The sequence below is a fragment of the Sander vitreus genome, chromosome 23 (assembly GCF_031162955.1).
Source record: "Sander vitreus isolate 19-12246 chromosome 23, sanVit1, whole genome shotgun sequence".
Classification (NCBI taxonomy): Eukaryota; Metazoa; Chordata; class Actinopteri; order Perciformes; family Percidae; genus Sander; species Sander vitreus.
In genome coordinates, this window is record NC_135877.1 from 19,588,658 (window position 1) to 19,606,224 (window position 17,567).

The 17,567-nt window shown below is 42.8% G+C and overlaps 1 protein-coding gene across 10 annotated transcripts; it reads left to right on the forward strand.

Annotated features, from left to right (window-relative positions):
• The first annotated feature begins 219 nt into the window (after positions 1 to 219).
• Positions 220 to 11,452, forward strand: gata3 (GATA binding protein 3). Of its 10 annotated transcripts, none has more exons than XM_078243110.1 (7): positions 220 to 561; positions 717 to 1,084; positions 2,098 to 2,571; positions 4,721 to 4,777; positions 4,934 to 4,980; positions 7,299 to 7,424; positions 9,883 to 11,452. In XM_078243110.1, exons 2-7 carry the CDS (start codon positions 856 to 858, stop codon positions 10,162 to 10,164), a joined length of 1,215 nt encoding a protein of 404 aa, XP_078099236.1. In that variant the 5' UTR covers positions 220 to 561; positions 717 to 855; the 3' UTR covers positions 10,165 to 11,452. The 10 variants fall into 10 exon arrangements, with proteins under 10 accessions (XP_078099236.1, XP_078099231.1, XP_078099237.1 ...); XM_078243105.1 differs by having other exon boundaries at positions 221 to 561; positions 2,098 to 2,628; XM_078243106.1 differs by having other exon boundaries at positions 227 to 561; positions 2,098 to 2,628; positions 9,886 to 11,452.
• Positions 11,453 to 17,567: the final 6,115 nt, after the last annotated feature.

Sequence of the window (17,567 nt, forward strand, 5' to 3'; positions counted from 1 at the left end):
AAGGTCATTGAAAAAAAAAAAATCTTGCTGCACTTCTGCATCTCTCCTGGCCCACGTTATATTCAATTAGGGCAGGCCCCTCCCCTTAACTGATGACACTGACAGACCCTCCTTAAGTTGCGTCGCGCCACAGCTGTCTGCAAGCATTGAGCTGCCTGGCGCCATCCTGAAAGAATGCCTTCACTGTAAAAAAAAAAAAAAAAAAAAGAGAAAAGGGAGCCGTAGAGAGAGAGAGCGAGAGAGAGGCAGAGCAAGGGCGAGCGAGCAACAGCCACAGAGACGAGAGGGAAAGAGAGGGAGAGAGAGAAAGAGAGAGAGAGGGGAGCGGAGTTAATGGAGAGGGCTACAACTGCGCACAAACAGAGATTTGATCAGTGAGTTAAACTTACTGGTGCTGGTCAGTGTGCAGTGAAGCCATCCGCTACGAACAAGCCCTGCGCCCGCACGAGCCTCCACTACTTGTTGAGCTGGGCTGGAACACTCACATTTGTTTCTGAGAGGACTGGATTCCATTTTGGACGTATTTATATGACAACACCTTTGTTGCATTTGTAATGTGGGGTATGTTTCGTGTTTAATTATTATTATTATTATTATTATTATTATTTTAACTCGGGTAAATTCACTTAAAGCGTGAGCCTCTTGCCTGTTTTAGTCGTGCTGCATGTGAACAATTTTAAGAAAATAACACAATAAATTCTACTTTCTGTCTCCAGGTGATCGGAAGCAAGCGTGGAACCTGTGGATTTAACAAAAAAAAAACGGATTTGGGACAGATTGTTTCTTATCTTGTGACTTGTACCGGTTTGCTTCGGCGTGCATGAACATTTATTAAAGAAAAAAAAAGGCAAAGCAATGGAAGTAAGTGCGGATCAGCCACGATGGATGAGCCATCATCCCGCGGTGTTGAACGAGCAGCATCCCGGCTCACATCACCTCGGCCACTCATACATGGACCCTTCGCAGTATCAGCTCGCTGACGATGTGGATGTACTCTTTAATATCGATGCACAGGGGAACCACGTCTCTCCATACTATGGAAACTCTGTCCGAGCCGTCCAGAGGTACCCTCCTCCTCCACACAGTAAGTAAACGGCCTGTTTAGGCCTTTTATTTAATAATGTGCACATGATCCTGTTTAGATCCTTGTGCGTAATGTATTCCCCCGCAGCAAATACTCAATTACTGTCACTGTGTTTGGAATTATTTGTATTATCTGACTGTGATGCAGACCAGGTTTCGGTTTTGTCCTGAGTTGGCTTCGTCTTAAAAACCCGAGAGCGTAAAGTGTTGTGAAACCACGCCGTAAATATGTATGGTTTACCTCCAGTTTGTCTTTGGTTTCTGTAGATCACATTCTATTCCAGTCTAAACTACACAAACATAGAGAAAAAAATATATTACATTCAGCTGACTCATATGTTCGAAGTTTTTCAAAAGCCCGTGCGTAATTTGTTATCCAAATCAATCAAGTGTTTAGTTACCGATTTAAAATAAATAAATAAACATGTTGGCACAGAAGTCACAGATACACCTGGACTATTTTGGTATTGCGTACGATATTTACATGTATTATAATATACTGTTCAGTAGCACGCAGTTATATGTGGAGTTCCCTTTATTGTAGACTTTAACTTCCTCAACAGTCAATCACGACGTTGTTTCTTTTAAAGCTTTTGACTTACACGTATTCAGATGCATGAAGGCCTGTTTAATGGTAAAGGTCAAAAAGCTAAATTATGCACGTGCGTGGCCACATGAAACTCTAGTTTCTATTGCCTACATAAGAGAGATTCGGATGATTTCTAGACGGCAACCGAATCTCGATAGAAAGTGAATGAACAGCTGGGGGCAAATTAAATCCGGGCTTTGTGTGACATTAAAAATAAAACTTGTACATGTCAGTAAATGTGTTTGGTAAATCAGTGCGTAAATGGGTGTTCACATTCATCTTCCAGTGGTTGTTTAGGCCTACAGATAGACTCTACACAGCTAAATGGCAAATACATGTGTGTGTGTGTGTGTTTTTATTATGTGTGTGTTGTCGCAGACTGAGGTCAGGTTGTGATGTTTTCTTGTGTTTCTGTGCTGCCCCAGGTAGCCAGGTGTGCCGTCCCTCATTACTGCACGGCTCTCTGCCCTGGCTGGAGGGGAGCAAAGGCATCGCCCCGCACCACAGCACTTCTCCCTGGAACCTGAGTCCCTTCCCCAAGAACCCCCTGCACCACGGCTCCCCGGCCAGCCTGTCCGTCTACCCCCCGGCCTCCTCCTCCTCCCTGCCCACTGGTCACTCCAGTCCGCACCTCTTCACGTTTCCCCCGACCCCACCGAAAGATGTATCCCCAGACCCGGGCATATCCACCCCGGGCAGCAGCTCCGGGCGGCAGGAGGATAAAGAGTGCATAAAGTACCAAGTGACCCTGGCCGAGAGTATGAAACTGGAGTCAGCTCACAGCCGGAGCGTGGCATCAATCGGAGCAGGGTCATCCTCTGCCCACCACCCCATCGCCACATACCCATCCTATGTCCCTGAATACGGCCCTGGCCTCTTCCCACCAAGTAGCCTGATAGGTGGGTCATCTTCTAGTTATGGTTCCAAAACAAGACCAAAATCAAGGTCCTGTTCAGGTAGGCGTGCGCTTTATTACATTCCCTTTTGATCTAACATTATTCCCCAGATTTGCAGCCTTAATGATCAGCCATGTTTAATCTCATACTCAAAAAAAAAAAATGCCCATGAGCAGCTCATTCATCCCTCACAAGAACAAGCTCTCCTTTCGGGGGGGGGCCATACAGGTCAACCTATATGCTAAACAGGCGCATCAAAATGCCTCAAAGCTCTTTCTTTCATCATCTGATAATACCAATAATAATCCTCATAATAATAATAATAATAATAATCCTTATAATAAGAATATTATTACATCGAATTTTTAAAGTTAAGATAAAAATAAACAAACATATTTTAAGTGTTTATAAATAAATGAAATACATTTGTTGAAAAAAAAAGACTGATAAAATGTACAACTAAAAACTATGGAAATGTCTATTTCCCAGACTTCGTTGGATATTTTTCCCTCAACAAAACAAAGTGAGAGTTGAGTGCTTAGATTAATTTAGGTCATTCCCCCCCCCCATCTTCCCCTACACTAACACAGAGGGAGAGAGAGGGAGATGGGGAAGCCAGCTCTCTGGGCTGTGTCGCCCCGTTTATATGTTTAAGATAATCCCATTACTGTCAGACCAGTGCGCGCCACAGTTGCATTGTTTACCCAGCGGTAGAGCACCGGATGCTGCTCGCTCATTCACAGGGAAAAATCGGGTGAGCCGCCGCCGTGGCAGAGGGCACGAACCATCGAGGGAGGGGAGAGAAAGAGAGAGTGTGGGGAGGGGGGGCTAATTATTTTAAAGGTTGCTGCTGCTCAGCTGAAAACCAGTTTTCCGTAATGAGATTAATATCAGCGGCTTTGATGGGAGTATAGAAAACAGTGGATTAGTCGATGCATATCATTCGGGGTTATTAAGCACCATTCACTTAATGCAAATACAAATTTTAATTCGAGGATAATGTGAGATAATGTGCATTTTAAGATATTTCTCGATCTGATGAGTCTTCCCCTTTTTTAATAAGCTTAACAGTGCAGTGCGTGTTTGTCATGTAAACTTCATGCAACTAAAACCTAAACACATCTTGTGCAGTACACAAAATCTGCATCGCAGAGGCCTGTTTTTACTCAAGCAGTGCACTGGATCCGACAGTTCCTGTTTGACTTCAGCATCAGAAATGAAAGAGAGAGAAACAAATTTGAAAGAAACACACATTTATCCAGGTGGTTGCATGTCTGTCACGTCAAAACGCTGAACAACCCGGACGCATCCGTCTATCTCTCTTCGTGAAGATGTTGGGCTGTGTTTGTTTCTGCAGCTCGAAAAAAAGGGGAAGTGCGGCTGCATGAACATGCAAAAAGGCTATTGGCGTTGCACAAAAGCCCTGTGTGAGTCTCTGTTTTCAAATAATCTGACTGTGACTGCAGAGCCCTTGTTTCAATTGCTCTACTATAATCAAATGAAACTGTTAGTGCGCGTCTCACCTGTCGGTGTCACTAGAGAAGTGCCAGTCAAACACGAACACCACCTCAATCATTTCAAAATAAAGGTTCACAGCCTGTTATAAGACATAGACAAATAATAATAATGATTCATGTTAATATTATTATTACTATTATTATGAAAGATTGGCTGATGAGAGAAAGAAGAAGGCTTTGCATTTTTATTTTTTTTAAATCATCACGGGCCAAAGTGCATTTTGCTTAGTGTGAAAATCCTGACTCAGGACACGTACTGTATGAAACTTAAATATTTTGTGGTTTATTTAAATCATTTCTGCTTTATGGACCTTAACAGAACTTCTATATTCACCACCAACACTTACCACGTGTTTTATATGTGTGTGTGTGTGTGTGTGTTGTAAAATATCTGCGGCAGTAAAAGTCATGCTTGTAGCTGTTATTCATGTTTGTTGTTGCATATTGCATGTTTTATGAAAAAAAATCTTCTCACAATCTAAGCTTAATTTACATGCATCAACAATTATGTTTTAAGGACCAACTGACCTGGACACTGTCTCCATGTTTTGTGTGTGTGTGTGTGTGTGTGTGTGTGTGTGTGTGTGTGTGTGTGTGTGTGCGTGTGTGCGTGTGTGTGTGTTGGGCTCTTGCAGAAGGTAGAGAGTGTGTGAACTGCGGAGCCACGTCAACTCCGCTGTGGAGGCGGGACGGTACGGGTCACTATCTGTGTAACGCCTGCGGACTCTATCACAAGATGAACGGGCAGAATCGCCCTCTCATCAAACCCAAGCGGCGGCTGGTACGTCTCCACCACATTTCTCTATTGATGACATGTCCGTCTCTCTCTCTGTTTTTCCCCTATCCAGGAAGAAGTAGGCCTATTAGCTGCAGGAAATTGACTCGACAAGTGCAGGTCTCTGTTTTCAGATACTACCATAGAAAAAACTGCACAGTTATTTTTTATTTTTTTAAATGCAATGACGATGCTATTTTTTATTTGCTCAAATTGTCATTGATTCACAGTATTCTGTTTTAAACAATAGGCCCCATGTGTATTTTGGAGATGCATTGCCTCCATTAGAAGAGAGCTTCTGTAGCTTGTGGCTGCAGGCCTGCATTCAAAAACGCACAATGAGCTCCATCATATGAATATTATTTTGACATTTTAGTACATTTGGGCTATTGGTAGGCTAGTTTTTTTTTGTGTGCAATTCTTATGATTGCTTCAGGTTGAGCTATTTTTTGTTGTTGTTGCAGTTTGCAGTTATTTTAGGGAAAGCCCCTCTCATCAAAGCTGCGTTTCTTATGAGCTTCAGAGGAGTTTCCCTGCATGCCTTCTTATGCAAAAGAAAAATCTTTCGAGGCAAAGATGGCTGCCCAGTCCTGTACTGGACCTTTTTCTCTCCTCCACCTTCGCCTCTAATGTGAAAACCCGACTTCCCAGGAAAGGGCTGCCGGATATCTGAGCAGCGCAGATAAGTCGCTTTTAACAACACAGACCGCTTCCCCAGTCAAAACATAAAGGCTGCGGAGTCCGAGCCAGGCCAGCACAGAGTCACGACTCGAGATTGTTTAGTGTTATAATCTCTGATTAAATTAAATACGCGGGGATGGTCAGGTGGGCAATTGCCACGCAACATTGGACCTTTTTTTTTGTTTATTTACGGAGGAATAAAACAAATCTTATGTAAAGGGCAGAAAGTGACATCATTGGAGGATTTAAGACCAAGATGTGAGCCGCCAATCTGATAATTTATCACATCGAGCAAATAATAGCTTGTCTGCTCATATTTAACGTTTTGATGGCAGAAAAGATTCAGTTATTTAAGGATTTGGTGAATTGACAGCATTGGCGTAATGGATAAAAAAAAAAAAATAAATCAAGAGGGTGAAAAAAAAAAAGTCAAAAGATGGTAATACTGCAACAAAATAGCAATACAAGTAAAGATCATATAGCCAGACATTATACACACATCATCATATGACTTATTCCGGGCTGTTCCTTAAATCTGATTGGTTATTCACAGCACACAGCAGCAGGGGTTACTAGGCCACCCCGTGTGTATAATTGGAAATCCCTCCCTGAGATAATGTAGTCATTTACGTTAGTGTGTCCTTTGCGGTCACGTGTCTATTGATTGTTTTTTTTAGAGATTATAACATCAATGTCAAGCCATTGCAGCAAACTGGGCTGCGAGACAGACAGGCAGCTAAATCCATGGGAAGACATGACTTTCACTGTGTCAGGATGAAGAGAGGGTTTTACTCTGCTGAAGCCTGCAGCGAAGCTAAAAAATACCCACCTTTTCTTTTATTATTATTATTATTATTATTATTATTATTATTATTATTATTATTATTATTATTATGCTTTTAATTGGCGTGCAATTATTGCTTATGGTTCATTTCACTGCATGGTGTGTTCATATCTTCCTGTCCATAACGTCCATGTTTTCAAAATCATCTTTAAAACACACACACGTAGGCCTATATAAGACCCTTTTTAATCGATACCAAATCTATATGTTCAGGCCCTTAAGGTCGCCATTTAAAACAAGCCTTCGTGGCACAAACACGCACTTTAAAGGGGAAATTTAATCAGATTTAATAGCTCTCCCATTTCAAGGCACTGCTTTTATGTCTTCTGTAAATATTTATTCTCCAGGAGGTATGTGCTCTATGGCGCTATTTTTAGCCTCGAGTGAAAGCAGCTCTGTTTTTGGTATTTCAGTCTTTATTTTAAACTATTTTCAGCTTTCAAAATAAGAATCCCTGTGGGTGGACATTAAGAGTGTACACACAAACAAAATTAAGTATTTTTTTAAATAGCTTTGCACAATGCACATGAGTGAGAATAAAGAATGCATTAAAAGTGCAGTGAAAGGAAATGAAATGGCCTTGTCTTTATTGCATGTATATATAGATAGATGTAGCAGGCCACTATGCAAGACGCCATGTATACAGGGCTGCCAAAATCACACAAAGACATCTTCAAAACCCCGAATTTATGTGATGTAATTAAATCCCATATTTTTTCCTTATGTCATGGTTAAGTGCCCAAATAAAACGCAAAATTTCCATCCTCATTTCAGTCCTAAAATAAATCACGCTTTCTGCAGGAATGGCAGCTCTGAATCTTGGTGTTAAATGTGTCAGAATAAACCTTCAAGTTGATCAGGTTATTACGTGGTGATGTGACGTTCTTTGGCGTGTGTGTGTGTTGTTGTGCAGTCCGCAGCCAGACGGGCAGGGACGTCATGCGCAAACTGCCAGACGACAACGACGACGCTGTGGCGGAGAAACGCCAACGGGGACCCGGTGTGTAACGCCTGCGGCCTGTACTATAAACTGCACAATGTAAGTAATAACCCTTCCTAGGATATCATCCTTACCCATCAAAAAGGCTGCACTGAATATGTATTCCTTCAACTCCATCTTCCTCACCCTCTTTCTTCCTTTTCTTTCTCATCACGTCCTGCTGGGCACCTTTCCCCTCCTCCTCTGAATATTTGATCGGACTTGTCCCTGCAGAGAATTTCCGGGGCCAGGCGATAACAAATACTGTAGAATTTATATGATTTATTGGCAGTAAGTGCGAATCTAAAATGTATAAGACCGAAGTGAACTAAGCCCGCAGCCGCCTTGATTTTGAATATTAAAGAAGAGGGCTTAATTAAAATTCGATTAATTTCCAGGCCGGATATTTTTCTTTCCTCATTTCTAGCCTTTTGGTTTCACGCGCGCCAGGGACGGCCCCCCCCCCCCCGACCACCAATCCGCATGATTCGTTTTGGGTTGGTTAGCGCCTCACCACATCATTTCACATCCTCAATCTGAAAAACCCCAGGGACTCGTTTATCTCTCCCTCTCTCTCCCTCTCCTGTGCACAAAGCTGTCACTTTTAATCAAACGGCCATTGTAAGTTGAAACTAATAATAATAATAAGCAGGCTAACTGCTCTGAGGCCACATGTAGGTAATATCCCCCCCCCCAACACAGACAACAGATAAAGGTTGCTTATATCCCTGTGTGTAAGGGGAAGAGTATCCTGCTCTGCTGCCCTGCTTGTCACGCAAGCGCTCCCTGTTAAATCATTTTCCCATGTTACTTTTGGCAGATAGTTAGGCACTGCAGAAACAGATCAGACCAAGGTTTAAAGGAGAGAAGAATAATATTTCCCAGTCACATATTAGCATTTGAACTGGCCCCGACCTTGGCGTAATTGTGAAATGAGTTTATTTTGGTAAATCCAGACTTCTGTTGGGGTTTGCTCCCTTTGAAACAAATTCCACATTCTTCATGGAGAATTTAGCAAAGTCCTTGCATATGTGTGTGTGTGTGTGTGTGTGTGTGTGTGTGTGTGTGATGTCCCAAAACACCTGATGGTAGCAGGCTGTTGTCCTGTAAGCTTTGGCTTAGATAAGAAGCTTGTGAAAAGTTTCCACAAACATGTTAACACCTAAAACATAGACAGCCTCTTTTCAGTAATCAGGGATTTAGTCACCGCGTGTGAAAGATGACGTTCTCATCTTTCTATCTCTGAGTGAAGTACAGTGTGTTCAGCTTTGACACCTACTGTATACGAGGGCTGAGGTTTCAAGTGGTTAGCTGCCGGTGCTGGGAGAGAGGATGTTAGGGGCTGCGCTGTGTTTTCTGCCGTCGTTATTGACTCAAACACCTTGGCTTGGCTTTTGTTTGATGTGCCGGGGCGGTGGCGGCGGCCGAGCGCAGGCCAAGGGCCCAAGGTTTCCTCTGTGAGACAGTAGACATCACAGCATTAAAGAGCACAGGCCTGACCAACATAAGGTGGGCGTAGCACGCTTCAGAGCTGGAAGCAAGGCAGAGAAAGTCACCAAGTATGAAGCCACATTTTAGAGAATGAAACCACATCACTGGGGGGGTGGGCAGGCACAGATCTCTGTCCTCTGCTAATCATAGAGGCCACTCTGCTTAAAGAGTCAGTGAAAAAATGCCAATGTCTCAGACAGCGCGAGAGAGAGCGAGGAAGAATTCCCTGCACCCATTTCCCCGGGAAGAACCGCTCAGAAAGATCAGGAAGCCAGCCGGCCTCATCCACCTCCCCTCATAATCCGGCCCACAGTCGGAATTCCATCATCCAAGCTCTCATTCCCGGCTAAACCTATGCTGGAATATGGCAGCTGGGGCCATTTTGGCCAGGAGACGGCCACACGGTTGAGGAGGAGGGTGGAGAGGAGGACTTGGCCGACGCCGGCGGTCGTCGTGGCCATGTGTCTCTGTGGTCGGCACCAGCTGCCAGACCCTTCTCCGTCTCTGTTCTGCACACACTCTTTCCATCTTTCCCATTTCTCTCTTTCTTTCTGGCACAGTCACATCCTCAGATACAGTTCAGCTTAAATGAATCAACATTTAAATCCACCCCAACACACACACACACACACACACACACACACACACACACACACACACACTGTTAGACACATACACACAAAGAGTATATAAACAATCTTCTGTTTCAGGATGGGACAGGCAGATTTGCCCTGAAATGGGACTCATATGTCATATCATTATGTCTCCCCAAAAACCCCAAATCTGCCTCAAAGAAAACTAAAAGTTCTGTGTGTGCCACATTTTCTTACTTACTTTGAAACTTGGTGACACCCTTCCACTTAAGGTTTCTTTTTTTGTTGTGTCGCTCAGTGGAAACGGAGCCACAAATGTCTTCAAGTTCGAAATTCTCCACTTTTAAGATTTCTATCTTGCATGTGAACACAACGCCACGAATATATTGCGACAAAAATACTAATCTGCCACCTTCTCTGTCTCCTTTCGAGAGCAGATCAACCGACCTCTCACCATGAAGAAGGAAGGCATCCAGACCAGGAACAGGAAGATGTCCAGCAAGTCCAAGAAGAGCAAAAAGTCCCAGGACGGTATGGACGACTTCTCCAAGAGCCTGATGGACAAGAGCAGCTCCTTCAGCCCGGCCGCCCTGTCCCGCCACATGTCCTCCTTCCCTCCCTTCTCGCACTCCGGCCACATGCTGACCACCCCCACACCCATGCACCCCTCATTTGCCCCCCACCACCCTTCCAGTATGGTCACAGCCATGGGTTAGACCTCCCTGTGCTGCACAAGCCCCTTAACCCTCAACCTCGCCACCACCATATCCCTCGGTACCTCTGCTGACCTGCTTCCATATCCTAAAAAGACAAATAAACTGCTCCTCGGCCCGACCCCACCCCCCACCCCCCTTCCCCCCTGTCCCACCGCCGAGCTGCGGTGCGAGAACGACAGGGTTCGGCTACCTTTGTCCTCAGTTGTATCTTATTTTTATAAAATCCAAATGTACCTGAATGCTTTGCAGACTTGACTTGACTGTGGCGCACTGACCTCCAAAAGGGGGGAAGATTTTGTTTCCCTCCAACCAGGGAGAGACGTTTTCTCCCCAAGCCGCCGCCACCACATAGAGGCTGTCCTCCCAGCTGATCCACATGATAAGGAGCTCCATTTGTGTACAAAAAGCCATTTTTTTTCCACCACACACAAACATCACAAAAACAGACATGAAAAAAACCTTTACAACGACCTCTTCCAAACTCTCCAAACCTGCCTCTCTTCACCTTGCACCTGTGTAACAGGAACCCCCGCTCCTCTTTTCCCCTACTTCTTCTTCTTCTTCTTCTTCCTCTTCTTCTTCTTCTTCTTCTTGCTGGAGTTGAGGAGAGACAGACGTTGAATATATTTGTACAAATTGTATGAAATACAATACATTTAATGAAGACTTTTTAATTAAGTAAGAAAAAAAAAAGGAAACATGCCCCGGGGCAGCTAACGACGAGAAGGGTACGAGTTGCAGCAGTAAGAGAGACTTGCCGCCAGATGAGTGAGGAGAGGACGCCTCTGAGTCCCAGAGGAAAGAAAAAAGGGAGGAGGAGGAGGTGAGAAGACTTTTGAGAAAAGGCAGGCCTCGGTTTTCGCCTGCGTGAATTGTGTTGCATTAAAGAGAGTCGGTGGCTCTGACTGCAGGCGTCTGTACTTTTGTTTTTGTTTTTTTGGATGTGCTATAGGTCTCGGGCAATTGGTTTGTGTTGACGTGCACACGTACACTGTACACACATACACGCACACACACATTTGATCACCTGCAAGACTTCCTGCCCACAGATTATATGCATTGTGAAAAAAAGTTCCTGTATTTGTTATTTGTATGTATAAATCAGAGTACCAAAAATACGAAATAAACAAAGATGTAGAATTATTTCTTTATGTTATGCAGACTGAATGGTTGTAAAAATTTAATAATAATCACTAGTGTAAAATATGACTGCTTTTTTTGTTTCGTAATTTTTTTTTTTTTCCCTCTTTGAAAATAATAAACTAGTTTAATCTCTGTTGACATGTTAGCACTGTGGTCGAGAGCTGTCTTTTCTGTCTCTTTCTGCGCCGTGTGATCTTTGACACATTGCACACACCCCTCCCACCCACCACAACCACAACCAACATCACCCCACCATTTTTTTTTTCTTCTTCTTTTTACCCAGCATTCACAGGAACGGCTCTTACGGTCAGTTGAGCACAAACAGGAAGAGCAGAAATAAACAGTGGCAATGGAGGAACAAATCAAATGTCAGGGTCAGAGAGGCCAGGCCACACAGGCACCGGGGGCTGTGACGAGGCTTTTGTCTCATCCTACTGATACATAAATACACAGCGACCAACACGCAACACTGTACACACACACATCAAACCCGGTCGTTGATTTAGCGAGGAGGATTCATCAGGAAACAGCATCATTTCAGGCATTTCCCTCTGACTTAAGGTCGCTATTTTTGAGCTTCTTGAACACTTTATATCAATGAGATGCTAAAACCTGATCAAATATTCATTTGAATAACAAAACTACCTTGGTTAGCTTTGTTTAGTTTTTTTGGACTGTCAAATATAGCAGGTAAACTAATGCACTCCAATAAATAAAAGCATAGAAATAGATAATGAAAATGTGAATAAACGTCACATTCTTCACAAAACAAAAAAAATAAAATCAAAACAAAAATGGGCAAAAAATTCAAAGACAAAAAGTATAAAAAGAATTAAAATAAACTGTAAAAAGCATGTAGGGCCCCTGGTTAGCTCGCCCATATATAGAGGTTTACTTCTCGACGCAGCGGCCGCGGGTTCGACTCAGACCTGTGGCCCTTTGCTGCATGTCATTCCCCCCTCCCCTTTCATGTCTTCAGCTGTCCTATCCAAAAAAAGGCCTAAAAATGCCCCCAAAAAAACAAACATGTAAAACAAACAATGTGTTATGTATTAGATTGAAGCACGAAACAGGATAAAAATACGTTAATATTTCCCTCATGGCCTGCCATGAATCATTAAAGAACAAAGTCCACTGTACCTCTGCTATGTTACAGACTTAAATAAAAGTATTTGCTGCAGTGATCCACAACAAATCAGAACTGAGCACAAGTGATTGTAGTGTGAACATGAGACTTAATAAATCTTTACTTTTCAGCAGGTTTTTATCTGTGAAATTCCTCTTAAAAGACATTTAGCATTTTATCCTAATGCTGGCACACACTCTGTGGATTCATAACATCCAGGTACATTTGCCCCTGACGGGCTGCAGGAGTAAATAACAAGGTGCTTATATCAAGACATCCAATTAGAAGGAAGAAAATATCACATGGGTTTTTTTTTAAATTTATTTTCTTTTCTGTCTTCTTTCTGCACATCATCAGTATCGTTAAGCCGATCATCTCTAAGGCAACACACATAGTTTTTGTTCTGGTAGTTATTTTATGAACTGACGCCTGGACACTCCGCACAACTCAAAAAGATCCCCCCCTACCCACGGCCCTTAATATTGTATGGTCTGTTGGGAAACTATATTCCCAATATCGGAATATATTTGCACAAGTGTGATGGCAAATCCGGCGGCTGCAGCCCCTCTCATGCCTCCCTGCAGGAAAAGGCCATACAGAAGTCAGGTATTTGGCGTCATTTGTTTCTGAGTCGCTGTGACCAATCGGGAGATTTGCTCCTGTGTTTTAATAGTGAGGTCAAGGGGGCATGTGGAATGAGAATGGGAATAGTTTGTGTGTGTGCGTGTGTGTACAGAGGGATTGAGGAGTGCTTTGCCCCGTGGTGGGACCCCATGGCCTCTGGCTGACCCTTTTCCCTCTGGTGTTTGGCTGTGGACGTCTGCCAAGGGTGACTGGATGTGCAGCGGCCGGCTCAGGTGAGGATGAATATGGGCAGACGAACTCTCTGTGATCTCTTCCCCCCTCTTCTTCCTTCCATCATCATCGCCATCGTCGTCACAAAGCACTTATTTCTGTCTGTCTGTCTGTCTCTCTCTCTCTCTCTCTCTCTGGCTGTCTCTCGCTCTTCCTGCGTCTGCCTCTCGTCTTTCAGGTGAGGATGATGACAGACCTGTGGGTGTAATCGGCTCTAAGGACTAGTCCATCTTCATCCAGGCAGCGCCGCTGTCACCGTCAGCAGAGGTCAGGTCAGATTTGGGGTCAGCCTGTTGGAGGAATTTGGTGAGTTTGCTAAAAATGAGAATGCTAAAAATTCACCTTTTTTAATCAAAATGATGCTTTGAACTGCAAACTTTGTCACGTGAAATCATTTAAAAAGTCGGGGGTCCTGTAATATAATTTATCTATCATGTATGTATATGGATTTTGCATTTTCAAAGTAAAGAGGGGGGGGAATCCCTTGTTTGTACAGACTAGTTCAATAGCTCCCTCACACATTATACATATTATATTAGGAATAGTTTCTGTCAAATACTTCATCCCTTGGTAAAGGTTAGTTACAGTTTTCACATACAGAGACTTCTATTAGTAATATTGGTTTATAGAACGGACCGATCTGTGTCAGTGTGGCCACAAGTGGGGGAGCCAGCTGTGTGTTGTGGGTTAATGATGTGAAATATGTCTAGTTATGTGTATGACAGTGTCAATGTCTGTTACAGTGTAGAGTTTGGACTGTTTGAGGGCCGCAACTCACCAACACTGACAGTAAATAGCAAAAAAAAGATGGATTAAAAACACGTCTAAACAATCTTTATCATTTATCACACTCAGTATGTTTTCAATCATTAAAATTTGCATTGGTGTGAAAATCTAACGTGCCAGTGAGGTTGTCTTTTCACAAGAAGAGTCCATTTGAATGATACATTTAGATGATATGCACATGTTCCCTTTTCTGACAGCTCGAGTTTATGAGTTTTGATGTGCGCCAGAGGCAGACGCATATTAGGAACACACCGCTCTCCACTGTGTTTTATTTATTGTAAGACTTTGGGAAACACGCTTATTTACCAAGAGTAAGATGAGAAGATTGGTACCACGCTTCTGCTACAACCAGCAGCTTTGTTAGCTAAGCTTAGCATAGCATGCAAGGACTGGAAACGGGGAAACAGCTCTGGAATTCACTAATTAACACGCAATATCTCTAGTTTGTTTACTCCGAAGAAAAATCTAAGTCGTTGCACCCGGGCCAAGAAAGAGTCCAGCACATAACACCTCAAGAAACTGAAACTTTTCATCTTAACGCTGGTTTTTGCACTGAGCCAGGCTAGCTGTGCCTTCATGCTAAGCTACGCTAACCAGCTGCTGGCTGCAGCTTCATCGACCTTCTTATCTAACGGTCGGGCAGAAAGTGAATATGTGTATTTCCCAACATTTTGAATATTCCTTTAAGCATGCAATAGCTAGTGAATCAAAAAACCAAAAAATGATGCCATCAAATTGAATATATGTGTGAAATATTTCTGCTATAATGTGTTAAATGTGCCATAGAGGTACCTGTAGCAGATTCATTATATCATACAAATGTTATTATGACACATATAGATTCTATAAATTCACTTTGGAGTCCAACAGACCTTGATGTCTCTGCAGGGACGCAATATCGTTATTTTAGTCATTTAAGGCTTAATTTATTTTTAATTTAATTATGCGAGCTAACAGGGATCTTTTTGGAGTCAGTGGTATTCTTAATCTTTTCTGATATCACCCTGATACCCATACAGATATAATTTACTGTTTATATAGCATCCTCCAAAGAAATATAGGATTACTATAGTCCTTTTTGAAAGTAAATGGCTGTGGTTGCTCTTATCCTTTTCCTTTGTTTTGAAAGACCTGAAGCCTGAAAGATGAGGGATGAGCTGCTGCTGCATTGTGGGAGTTCTCTCACCTCCTCGCCACTCTGAAAAGAGCAGCCTCGCGTTGCATTGTCTCCTTAACAATCGTAAATTTGAACCATAATCTCCCGTCACAACATAGCAGATAAAAGATAATTATCTCTTTTAGTGAGGTGCCCTGGGGCTTCTTGGACGGCCTAGCAGACAACATGCCTAAACCCTCATCCCACACACACACACACACACACACACACACACACACACCTCATCACATGGCTCTATGATGAGAGATTCGTCAACAGTTTAAATGCTCAAAGTGTTTATGTGAATGTGTGCACAAGAACAAACCGCATCCAAACCTTCTCTTATGGCTCTGAATAAACTGATTTCTGTCTGATTTATGCAACAAGGTTGTGAAAAACAGGGGCGTAAATATAGGCAGTGTGGTTGCACTGGGGCCCATGGGGTGGGGGGCCCGCAGAGAGAGAGCAGGCCCTCCAAAAATGTGTTTTGGTGGACCCTTTGCGAGTGATTCAGATTGCCACCTGATCTGAGTTTTCTCTTTGACCTCTCTACCTTCCACTACAATAACCTATAAGTAATTTTTTTAATTTTAATTTTAATTTTAATGTTTATCTGTGTATTGTGGATTGTACTGTGTATTGTGGATGCACAGGGTGCAATTTTCCGGGGGGGATACCTGGGATTGCCTCTGCTGAATTATTTTTTATCCCCGGTTTTAATTTTTTACCCCCTCAAAGTGATTAATGCTAATTCACCAATAGACCACATATTATATACCTAAAATAGAAGTATTTTCAGTCTATTGTGTGATAGAACGATAAAATCAGAGCGGCACTTGCTGGTTGTATTTAGGCGCTACAGAGCTCCAGGACGCCGGCTACCAGCAGCAGTTGTTTAGCCGCCAATAGGTGACTGCGAGCCGGCTACAGGCACCGCCAGATAATGGCCTTTTCAGGGGCCGTGGTAGTGGAGTTCAGCCAAGACAAAGTGAGCGCCATGCAGCGATGACAGTTTAGGCAAGTTTAGGCACCAGAACAATTAGTTAAGTTTAGGAAAAAAATCGTGGTTTGGATTAAGACATTCCCGAGGAACGAGCAAGCATTTCCTAGGTGTAAGTATTTTGTTTTTGCTGCGTAGTGAACTCTGCTCTCTGGCTTGAAAGAGCTGTATTTTCCATTGAATATTGAAGTGCATATTTAAGTATTTGGCATGCCTGACTGAGTGGCACTATAACCATGGTATTGCAAGGGGGATTTCATTCTTGCATGTTTTGTTTTGTTGTGCATGATCAAAAAACATCCCACCCTCTGCTTTTTTCACAAATCGCACCCTGTATATATATATATATATATATGTAGTGTGTGTGTGCTTCATAACTAGTAACCAGCGTGCACTAGGGCCCGTCGTAACTACCTTATGCCACGGGTAAAAAACATGGGTTGTTCATCTGTCGTAGATTCAGAAATTGCTGTTACGGACTACTAGGAGTAATGGAGGTGGAACAGAGTTCACAGGTTCACTCAGAGAGCTACAAACCTCAGTCTATGACAGAAAGCGTCAGAGGGAATGAATGACGGCCTGAGAGGGCCAAGAAGAGTGTGAGGTGACGTGGCTCAGGGAAAAGTTCAAGCATGACATGAAGGATCTGGGTTAAACAGAAGTGTGTGTGGGGGGGATTTTATGGAGAATGGAAAGTTACAGTACATGAGTAAATTATTACCAGAAGATACCAGAAGAGGAAAAAAGTATCAAATTATCTGACTCATGCAACACCAGTTATTTGCCATAAGTTTACTCAAGCAGAGGTAAAATTACCTGTGCTAAAATCTAGGTAAGATAAGATTATTCAGAAAACACTCGAAAGTTAAAGTTCATGTGGAGGAACTTTGTTGCATGATATCTCTCATGTCATAAGAACAAAGAGAGTTCTTAAAAATGAACAGTATTCAGTGCAACACTTTAGTCAAACTACTTTGGCTTTGTAAATAGTTTCCTGTTTACTTCAGCAACAAATATTAGAAGAATAGTTCAACATTTTTGAAAAATACATATATTCGCTTTCATGCTGAGAGTTGAATGGGAAGTTGGACAGCACTCATATCTGTATGTTAAATAAGAAGTTACAGCCAGGCGCCAGTTAGCTTATAGCTAACATAAAGACTGGAAAAATGGGAATAAGTTAGCTAGCAGCACCTCTAAAGCTCATTCATTAGAGATATAATGTGTTCATTTGTGAACTTCAGATGTGTTGGTAGGCAGATTTTGTTACTTTCAAACAGAGCTAGGCTAGCTGTTTCCCCCTGTTCTCGCTCTTCATGCTAAGCGAAGCTAACTGT